Here is an 11,252-nt window from a genome sequence, read left to right as displayed (position 1 = left end):
AAAAAAAAAACTCATTATATATATCCAAAAATTATTAAATCGGAAGGTTGCTGAAAACATTGAACCAAGTCTGATATGTGGCCGATGAATTAGGTCTGACTCAAATATTTTAGAGTCAGATATGTTTTGGTATGTCGAGTTAAATTTAGATCTCGAATCGAATTCAAACGGAAAGGCATAAGCATCGGTTACTACGCAGACCCTGCGCCTCGGAGTCGCACATCTCGTAAGGTGAACAATACGTTTGATTCTCAACCTATCTGTATAAGGTGTTGTTCACCCATCTATAGACACAGAATTTACAAATTCGAGTTTTCGGGTTTCGTCTCACACAGTTCCTCCTTCCACCAAACTCAAACATGGACGATATGGCCGGCTATTACCCACCACCACCTTCACAACCACCGCCGATCTCCCATCACCACCACAATCCAATGAATCATTCTTCTTCTTCGTCTCATTACCCATATTACCCTCTTCCACCGGCACCACCACAATCCCACTTCCCTCACTGGCAGCACCACCACCACCAACCACAGCCGTTCTCATCTCCTTCTTATCTACCAGGACCCAGTAGTGGCTATATACCACCACCTACTTATCTTGATTACAATTCTGAAGATGATGTTAGAACATTATTCATTGCTGGTTTTCCTCAAGATGTCAAACCCAGAGAGATTTATAATCTCTTTCGTGAATTCCCTGGTTATCAATCCTCTAAGCTTCGTGATGCAACCAAAACTTCCCAGGTTTAACCCATTCTTTATACCTTTTTCTTTGATTTACTTGTATAATTTGAGATTTAATGTAGAATTTTACTCAACCCTAAGATTATATAGGGGTGTATTGAATTTTCTTAGTACTAAACTTGGTTTTCTGATGGTAACAGGCATTTGGGTTTGCTACATTTGCTGATCGAAATACTGCGCTTGCGGCTCTGCAGGCATTAAATGTAAGAACTTCACTGGCACTAATGTATGTAGTGAAAGTGGGCGAATGTATAATAGCTTAGGACTAGTCATATTTGTAGAGGAAACATGGATCCGTAGCTCAATTTGGGTATAAGTCGTCTGAATGAATTAGAATGACAAGATTCTAGTGTTTTGAATGGAGCTGTTCCACCCAATTTTTGTTTGTCTTTGAGTACTGTTATTTCCTGGCTAAAGGAGTGTCTGATTCACTTGAATACTTTGATCTTGTGAATGATAAAGAGTGGGTAAAGAGTAATAAGCAATTTCATATCACGCCTGATGATATTTAATGAATTAGATCATATAACGTTGTTAGAAAACTTGTGGGTACGGTATCCAGTATCTAGTTACAGTAGCTACTATCAAGGCCGTGGTAGAAATCCAAGTAATTCACTGACTACAGGTTAACATGTCTAACCCATTCTGTAATCTAGTTTATCCTGATATATAAAGGCCAGTTGTGATTTAAATTTTAATGTGTAGTGTAATTCCAAGAAATCTGCTTTTGATGCTGCTGTTGCCAACTCTTACAGCATTAGTTAGAGTTCTTGCATCTCTTTTTTGCTTGGGATAATTGACGTCAAGCTTAAGGTTGCTGCGTTTGTGTTTAATTGGAAGTTTAGTAGGATCAAAGGACCCATGGCACTTAAAAGAAGGTTGAGGTTAACCGTAGGCGCATTCCATCCCATTTAACTTCTCATTATCACCATCCCTTCTTAGTATTACTTGTAAATTTAAACAAATTGAAGCGGTTGCATCTTTTCCAACTAGGTGACCGGTGAATTCATCCATTTGCTGTTGTGTTCTGTTTCGTCCTTGTTTATTCGTAATATTCCTTAGTTAGATAATTTTTGCTAACTAGAAAGGTTTGTTCCATTTCTGTAATCATGTGATTCTGGTGCTTCACATTCGTAACTCATAAGGTTTATAGATCTGCTAACAACATTGATATATCAAGGGAAATGGTTTTTAATGTGAAGAAGCCCATTAAAGTGACCATTCTCTGAAATCTGTATATAGCATGTTTTGTTTGTACAGTTTATATTACCATTGCTGTATTAGTGAATATTGAGCTAAAACCTTGTCTTCAGGGAATGGTGTTTGACCTTGAGCAGCCTTCAACTTTATACATTGATCTGGCAAAATCCAACTCCAGGAGCAAGCGCTCAAGAACAGGTTTAGGAGCAATTCTATCACGGGTCTTCTGTTTAGATATGATAGTTCTCTATACTCCTAAAAATAATGAAGTATGTGTTGACATTGTTAATTCCAGATGATGGGAGGTCTGGCTTTGCTGATAAGAAAGTCAGAGGATCTTCGTCAATTTCTGCTTCTAGAGGCCCCCTTGATAGTGGTAAGACTTTTATTGCTGAGATTTAGGACTTAGGAGTTGGTGCTATTATGAAGGTTCTGTGTTGGGCACTTAGTTTATGTCACTTTTGTTCAATGGGAAGATGAGTATATTGCTTTCAATTGTTTCAGCAACCTTAGTCTCTGTATGCGTCTGTGTAATTTTGTATACTGGTAATGTGATCCGGTACGTAGTCATAAGGAGACCACTTCCTACCTAGAAGCTCACATTGCACATTTTTCGCACGCTTGGACACTAGCAGGTCATGGAGGCAATATTCACATGCCTGGAATGAGTAAGACTGCTTACAACATCACCGGTTATTCAACTACACAAAGGTCATTTGCACTACTTATGCACAAATTTGCTTGCTGTTACTTTATCAGATAATATATATGATTACTGATTCATTGTGTACTGTATCCTTCCAAATCCTAGCCGGTAAGACGTTGGTCTTTTGTAACACCCAACTAATGCCCCTTTTCCATGAAGTGGATTATGATACTGGCGAACTGTTGTAATTTCTACTTCTTTTGACAATCTCTTGTAACTATATTTCTAGGCATGGGTTCGATGATGGAGCTGGCAATGATGCAAATTCTGAGAATTTGGTGAGTCTTTCTCCTCCTATTCAATTGCTCTTTGAAGTAAAACCCTTTGAAGTAAAGTAAAATCTTTATACTAACCTACAACAGTTCTGCTCAAAATACTTAATTGGGTTAATATGCCTGCTCAGTTGTTTCTAGTGATTATTTGCTGAATAATTAGTACATCACTGTATCTCTGGTGAGTCTGTATTAGTGACAATGTTACTGCGTTTACAGAACTCTGGAGGATTTCACGGTCCTAAGAATGGCACTCCATGTCCAACACTTTTCGTTGCGAATCTAGGCCCAACTTGTTCAGAGCAAGAGCTAAATCATGTCTTTTCAAGGTATTGTAGAACACCGTTTTATCATTTTACTTTGTGTTTTGCGAACTAGGCTAAGGGACTTACTATACATGTTACATCACTGTCATGGTTAGATGCTCTGGGTTTTTGAAATTAAAGATGCAAAACAAGAACGGGGCTCCAGTTGCATTTGTTGACTTTCAGGTACATCTATTTTATTTTTTCTTGTCAAGTAGGATGCTGCTTCTTGTAGTCAGCAATACCCTGAGATAAATGAGCCATTTTTACACTTCAGTCTTAACTCGTTATGCTAGCTTTGCATTCCACTAATAAGCTGTGAATTATGCTGCAGGACATTGCATGCTCAACATCTGCCTTAAATAAGTTACAAGACACAGTACTGTATTCATTCGTTGGCGAAGGAATGCGTTTAGAGTATCCTTTTGATATTCTCTGGAGTTAACTATTTTTGCTACTTGTTATGCTCTTCTTCTGGCAGGAATATATTTCTCCATTGCTTTCCCTTAAAGAAATAATACAGGTATGCAAAATCAAGAATGGGATTGCGTAGGAAAACATAGTGGAATCAGTGGAGAACCAGGTGCTCTGATAGTCGTGCAAGTGGACGGGATACATTTACTGCACCTGTGACTACTCTTTGCATAGTAACTGTAATAGCATAAGCCGCTTTATAAATGTAGAGGGATCGAGTAGGAAAACATAGTGGAATCAGTGGAGAACCAGGTGCTCTGATAGTCGTGCAAGTGGACGGGACACATTTACTGCACCTGTGACTACTCTTTGCATAGTAACTGTAATAGCATAAGCCGCTTTATAAATGTAGAGGGAAAGTTGTGCTATTAATCCCTTTATGTTTGCTATTTTTATTTTCTGAAGAGTTATTCCATATTGATGTTGGTTGACAAATCTTTATATATAGTGTTTGATTCCTTGCATATGGTTTTTTGTTCAATTTGTGTCCATGTACTTTGCGGTCACTATTGGGGTGATGTAATATAATTTGCACCCTTTTCATTGATCATAAAAGTAGTCATCAACTTAAGTTCATTCATTCACTTGCCTTTATTTTTCTACTGATTTTACGAGGTTTAAAGCTTAAACTACAGGGCAATCTAATGAACTGTGCAGGATTGTCAAGCTTACGAATGATAAGATGAACTCATCCCAATAATTTGATAAAGCAGATCTAGTCTTGGCCAGGAGCTAGTATCACACGATCACACCTGCCCAGAGTGAATGCCTTGCAGAAACATCTACCGACCTTCTAATGGACTGCATCTTCACACGGTATTTTGGTCTGCCTTAGCTCCTGACATCAAGATTGATTCTTGCTTGGATTGACCATAATAACAGCACTGAATTTCAACAACTCATCATCGTGTGGTATACCTGGAAGTGTAGTTGCATTATAAAGCTTGCAAGAACTCAAGATGCATAAAGCCATTCCATAACATAAAATTTCATGGTGATCTCACATCATAAACTGATGCAGATACATTGGAATAACAATTCAGGATGATGCAGGGATATGTTGCAGCAAAAGCTACAAGCTCCAAAGTCAGGAGGTTGGATCAGGTCTGACAAGCTGGTGGCAAGATAAAAGATGGACAAGGTGTATGTTGAAACTGGCAGGGGATGGTGAATGCTATCTCGGTCTAATCATAGTAAATTTAGGTAAGATATCTTTAGTACAGTAATGATGGTAAACATCTTTTGGATAACATTTCCAGTTGGGTTCGTAAATATGTCAGTACGGTTGGCAACCAGGCTGTTGATGCTGTTGCCGAGTTTAGTAGGTGATATGACAGGGGTCCGGAGATTTATTTAGTTGGATGTCCCTCCAAATCTTTTGGCGTGTGAAATCCATCTCCAGCTGGACAATGTTAATGCTACCGACTAATATGTACCTTTCTGCATTTCTTTCACAAAAAACAAACCAAAGCAACAAACAGATCCTCGTCTGGAGTTTAGATGAAATCTTCACCTGTTTATTTACTGCCAAGTTTGGCTTGAAAGAAAGGCTTAACTGGAAATTACATTATACACACTGCATCCTGCTCGCAACTGCAGAAAAGATTAAGCTGTGCTACTTGTTGTTGTCTCAGTAACAAAAATATATATACACAGATCATACATGATACAGACACTGGAAATACACCGGCAAAAATGTGCATGTATACCTAGCTACGATTTCCCTTCCTTTTTATACATTTTCATCCATTCATGACTATGAATTGAAACTGTTACGACTGTATGATACTGATCTCATTGTATGTGCTAATACTGTGAGTTCAAGTTAGTTAAACTTCGCTTTTATGTATGCCAGTGTGTTTACTCTGCTCCAAGCTTATATCATAAAAATCATCCGTGTCAGTTTCTCCTCCAATGGACAGTGATACATTGTCGCTGTGGTAGCTTTCGTTGTAGTGGTAGTGGTTGTAGGTCTGTGAATTGATTCTTCCGAGAGAGAAAAGCTCTTGGCTATCTTCATTTCCAAGCCCCAGAGCTCCAATGAAGCATGGGTTTGGAGTCCGTTCAGCATTTGCTGGTTCATACCTGAACTCGGCTTGCCCGAAATTAACCAAAACTGTAGCTTTAACATTCGCTGCCAGAGTCGGAAAAAGTGGACCTCCAAATTCTTCAGATTTGCAATGTATAACATGTACCAATTCTGAGTCCACTGTGAAATACACTTTCTTCTCATCTGGATTGAATCCACAACCAATTACCTTGCCTTTAGTACCCCATTTTGCTTTGTGACTTTCAAACATAAGATAGGTTCCTGATTTTAGACATAACAAAGGCATTTCAGTACCCAAACCTCAAAAACAGTAAAAATTGTAGCATATTCAGTAATAGAAAAGACTGGAAACCTTAGGTGATTACTAAGAACAACTAACCTTCAAGGTAAACAGAACCATTAGAATTGAGTCCAATTGATCCAGGATAGCTACCAGGTAGTTTAGAAGGAAGGGTTCCACCAACTGCAAGCCCCAATGACATCATTATACCTTCCTCTTTAGTTTCTTCCTTGCTTCCAATAGCTCTCAATTCTTCAATCCTTTTACTGTCAATGCTACTAGTAATTGTAATATGCGTTAATGAATCCGACCGGCCACTCGGGCTCCCACCTTCTGTTTCTTGCATTAGCTTAGTTTTCTCACCTTGATCTCCTTTTTTACTCCCCTTAAAATTCACATCATTATCATCAGCTTCATTCATTGATAAGATTGTAATCTCAAAATAAGCTTCCTGAGCAAATGAATAGTTCCCTAGAGATGGTCCTGGTAATGGAAGTGCAGTTTTAATAACAGAAGAAGCACCTGAAGGAAGAGGAGATGAACTAATTATACCTTTCTTATTAATACTAACCCCTGAATTAAGTTTGATTTTCTGCATGAAATCTACTGATCCATTGCAGATTTCCCAACTAATTTCCGCTTCACTTTCTCTGCTTCCATGAAAATAATCACCAGATGAACACAGACCTAGTAAAACCGATCGTGCCGTCGACGTTGAAGAAGATAATGATTGCATATAGCCTGTAAATGCAAACCTTGACCAACCATATTCAACTGCTTCTGTAACAAGTGATGGATAATCTGACCAACTAAACAGAGGTTTTACTGACAACCCACCACGTCTAAAAACATAATAATTTGTTCTTCTTTTCTTTTCATTTGTTGAATCATATTGCAGATGAAGCTTCGAAATCCCAGACTGAACTGTTCGTCTTGATGTTTCTATAGAATCCAGACGTCTTCTGGATAAATATAATCTTCTGAGAAAAACAATCACAAGTACTATTAGAACAAGAATTGGCAAAACCACTGCAATTTTCTTCCAGTTTTCCATCTCTTTAGTCTTTAGTTTTTTTCTGGGGGTTCTAATCTCTGTCTCTACCAATCAAATGAAATTCCTTCACGCCATTTTTTTGGGAAAGAAGAGGAAGAAGTTGAATAAGAGAAGAAATGGGAGATTGGCGATCAGGAAAGGACGGCTGAGTAAATAGTGGGCTACTAATATTCAGCAAAAGACTTGTTCAAGAAAAGTAGGAAGAAGAAGAATGGTAAGAACTGAGAAGAGGAGTAAATAGAGATGAAAAAGGTTGGTATTCAGTACAGGAGATGAAGTTTTATATTAAGGAAAAAGAAGGAAAAGTTGGAGAAAAGTATTAAAAAAGGTGGAGAAAATGTAAAACAAGAGATTTGATATTTAATTGGATGATTCTGTTTATCTTGATAATTAATTAAGTTAATGAGAACCGACACCCACTTCGATTTCTTAAAATAAAACGTTTGATTTGGTTCGTGTAAGTATCAATCAATTCATTGGTTTCGGTTCCTTAAAAACACCTCCACAGTTAACAAGGGGGTACTATTTTGGTTTCTACCATAAAAATCTTTGTTTACTAATGCAGTGGAAAGCGTGTGTATTAGGCTACTCAGAAAATTCTAACATCAGTCAAAATCTACAATTGTGATCTTGGTTTAAGCAGACACAAAATTTGCATACTAGTTCAAAAGTCTACCTTATGACATAGAGTTTGGGATTTGACCAAAAATATACGTAATTTTAGGAAAAATCTACCAACATAATTGATGCATGGTTATTCATAAAAATCTTCCACGGTAACTTAGAGCATCTCCAATAGAGGATGAAAAATTTATTTTTTTATGACACATAAGATAATAGGAAGGGTGCCAAAATAAATACGAAGGTCTTAAAGAAATATCTAGACCTTGGGAATGACCTCCATGTCATCTTTTTAATTATACTTTAAATTTTTATCTTTAAATAAAATTTCCTAAACCACTAGAAAAAAGGGAATCAATTTTATCATTATCCAAAATAACAAATCTCAGAAATATGACCCCACCAATTTGAATCTGTTAAGTGGTTACTCGAATCTGTTTTATGACCCAAAATATGTGATATGGATGAAGATTTGCTTTCGTGACCCAAAACATGCTTTGTAACTCTTAATTTGAGTCGGTGACTGTAAATTTTCCATGTGATCCTAGAATTGTCTTTGTGACCCCTAATACTAGGGTTTTTTCCCTATGTAAATTTTGGTGGCCCATATTCGGACCATAAAAACCTAGATCGGCTTAGTTGGTTGTTTAAACTAGCTGGATTAGAGTTGGAAAAATGATGGCTTGACGAAAAACGGGTTGGTCTGGATTGTCCTGTAAAACCCGCAGTTCAACCCGTTAACCGCCACTAGGCATCTTATTAGGCTATATTAGGTATTTCATTTCCCAACCCGTTGTTTAGTTATTAGCTTATTATTAATATCTTTATTGTTGGACTTGGTGATACAAAGTACACACAACTGTATTACAGTTGTGTGGTCTCGAAGGTTATTTTTCTTTGTTGAAGATGATCATGAATTGATGAAGTACTAATGACTAGTGTTCCTTTTATAATGCAAAATTAGTGTAAAATTATTGCTAATTCGTATTATTTTACAATTTTGATCCTTATAATTTGTCACAAATTAAGTTAATCAAGTTTTAAATTTTGATATTGATTATACAAGCTAACCCACAAGCCTGTATGCTTTACCCGTTACAAGTTAGGGTTGAAGTAATGACCACCCGTGAAGAATAACGGCCCGCAAGCTTGGGCCCATGTTAACCTGTAACCCGCGTGACCCGTAACAAGCTAATCCCGGCCCACCCGTTAGCCATCTCTACCTCGGGATCTCGTCCAGATTGAACACCACACTGTATTAAGCCTTCCCGTTCTATTGTTGGATACGACTTGATTGATCTTGGATATTGATCTTTGGAATTTTCCAAGTACTCTCACGGTATAATCAGGTTCACGGACTTGTCTCCATTTACATATTGATTATAAGAGAAACAGATATAAACTTGTGATGTAATTCCTGATTGGGATTCATTAAGTTGTAACTATCATAATTGTATCTTGAACCTCGCAAGGTTCTACGCACTTGATTTCCTTAACTGACGTCCTTTACAGCCTAAGAGTTGCATTAGCTGAAGTGAAGACTTTTGATCTCAATCTTCCTCTAATATATAAGCCTATTTGATTTCCGTTCAGATTAAAGATCAAGGTGTAGAAATTTGTTTGCAATAGATAAAGCTAGAGAACCTCACAAATCCGAAACTTACGGTTCCCGAAGAGCAACCTACATTCTTAGACACCTCTCAAGAATAATCTTTAAAAGATCAACTAAGATCAGTATTTAGATATGTATCTTGAGGAATCACAAAGTCTGAGACGAAGAGAACTTTTCAATTACTATCTATCTTTCCTGAAAAAGATTACGAAAATCTCGATAACAGAAAAGAAAGATCATGATTCATGAATTATCAAGGTAAAGACAGTCGAACCTGGCTTCACGAATCCCCAAAGCGAAGTTTTTTCATCATAGACCTAATAATGTTCCACAGGGAAAACCTAGGTCAATAGAGAACAATTCTAAAATCAACTAAGACGCAAAGTGTCAGGGATTTATTTTCTCAGTTGGAAGAGCATCTCTATTTATAGTTTTCAAAGTCTACGGTTAGCTTAGAATTCAAGCTAAGATAACTTGAGAATCAAGTAAAGCACCTTAGGTCTTCAAAATACAATATAAGAGTACACACATAGGTTTGGTTACGAAAACGTGTATAATGACTGTTCATTTGGCAAGTTAGCCAAAGAACTATAAGTTATTTTAAGTTCATTTAAATACACCTAAGAATTTAATCATGATATACACATAAGTTTTTAAGTGATCAATTTAGTCTTATAAGTATTTAAGAGAGTTCTAGTAATGCTAAACATATTACGAAAATAAGTCTTTAAGCATATACTAGAATATAAACTAGGACAGTTCGTACAGCGGTTCGTGAACCGCAGGGCTTGTTCTTTATTTGAATCTTGGAACGTCATTTACTTTTATTTTCCGTAATTATAATTGTTCTTATTATAATTTAAAGTAAATTACACAAACGTTAATTTTGTAATTACTTGATAGCAATCTTATAGAGTTTGGTTAAGTCCGAACCTATTATCAAGTAATCACACCTTCGTTGTTGTATTGTCTCGATCTTGTATTCATAGTCAATCACACAAGTTATCTTGTTGTCGTATTGTCTCGATCTCGTATCTATGGACGATCACATGAAGTGTGAACCGTCATTGTATTGTCTCGACTCAGTCCATAGACAATCACTTTCGGTAAGAGGACTTATAGGTGGAAAAGTTTTAGATTGAGGTATATTTGGGTACCCCCTTCTTTTCAATTGGTATCAGAGCAGGCAAACACGAAAAAATCTAACAATCTGTGTTTGGTGCGATCCAACCTATAAGACATGAGTCAAAGTAGAGTTAAGCGAGAGAAAAAACTAAAGAAAGACTTAGTTAACGTATCGCAAGAGGTTATTGAACCACCCTCATAATCTATTTGTGAGCAATTGCTTACTTACAAAAAGATATTGAGAAAAATCGGGATGATTTTAAATCATTAAATATTGAATGTGAAAGGATGTGTCAAAATCACAAAATTTGTAAGGAAGATGCTTCTCGACAAATACAAGGTCTTGAAGAAAAAGCAAATGCTAGTCTCTCTCAAACAGAATTGTTAAAAAGAGAGCGTGATGCTGCTCTTGAAAAAATTCACTTGTTGGAAGAGAAACTTGTTGAATATGATGCAAGGATTAACTCTCAACAAAAGAGTTTTGAAGAGAATGAAGGTGAATATCTCTCACGAGAAAAACGCCTTGAGGCTGATCTAGCTGGTGCTCTTGAAGAAGAAAACTCGTGGAGCTCTAATGCAAGAGGATCCACATAAAGGTAACATTAAAACTCACACTTCGTATGTTACTAAGCATTGTTGTTATTTTGGTAATAAAGGGCATGTGGAATGGGGATGCAAGATTCGTAAGATAAAAGATACACTTTCTTTTGTATCAAACGAATTGGCTAAAATTGCTCCCTGAAGGAACTCATATCGATATTGTCTAAAGTTTAGGCAAAAGAATTATCATAATGATAGTTCAAA

The 11,252-nt window shown here is 36.8% G+C and overlaps 2 protein-coding genes across 4 annotated transcripts; one reads left to right on the top strand and one right to left on the bottom strand.

Annotated features, from left to right (window-relative positions):
* The first annotated feature begins 330 nt into the window (after window positions 1-330).
* Window positions 331-4,170, top strand: LOC113289127. 3 transcript variants are annotated; one of them, XM_026538307.1, is made up of 11 exons: window positions 331-749; window positions 890-952; window positions 2,063-2,147; window positions 2,245-2,325; window positions 2,582-2,660; window positions 2,885-2,933; window positions 3,147-3,256; window positions 3,349-3,418; window positions 3,567-3,649; window positions 3,756-3,791; window positions 3,935-4,170. In XM_026538307.1, exons 1-11 carry the CDS (start codon window positions 360-362, stop codon window positions 3,936-3,938), a joined length of 1,050 nt encoding a protein of 349 aa, XP_026394092.1. In that variant the 5' UTR covers window positions 331-359; the 3' UTR covers window positions 3,939-4,170. The 3 variants fall into 3 exon arrangements, with proteins under 3 accessions (XP_026394092.1, XP_026394094.1, XP_026394091.1); XM_026538309.1 differs by having other exon boundaries at window positions 2,585-2,660; window positions 3,756-4,170; XM_026538306.1 differs by having other exon boundaries at window positions 3,756-4,170.
* Window positions 4,171-5,300: 1,130 nt separating this feature from the next.
* On the bottom strand, window positions 5,301-7,363 carry LOC113289126. The gene is made up of 2 exons (XM_026538305.1): window positions 6,136-7,363; window positions 5,301-6,017 (listed from the first exon to the last, which is right to left on the bottom strand). The coding sequence occupies exons 1-2, from the start codon at window positions 7,088-7,090 to the stop codon at window positions 5,536-5,538; spliced, it is 1,437 nt and encodes a 478-aa protein (XP_026394090.1). The 5' UTR covers window positions 7,091-7,363; the 3' UTR covers window positions 5,301-5,535.
* Between the last annotated feature and the right edge of the window lie 3,889 nt (window positions 7,364-11,252).

The sequence above is a fragment of the Papaver somniferum genome, chromosome 6 (assembly GCF_003573695.1).
Source record: "Papaver somniferum cultivar HN1 chromosome 6, ASM357369v1, whole genome shotgun sequence".
Classification (NCBI taxonomy): domain Eukaryota; kingdom Viridiplantae; phylum Streptophyta; class Magnoliopsida; order Ranunculales; family Papaveraceae; genus Papaver; species Papaver somniferum.
The sequence above is the reverse complement of the archived record's forward strand: the minus strand, read 5'-3'. Positions and strand labels throughout refer to the sequence as shown.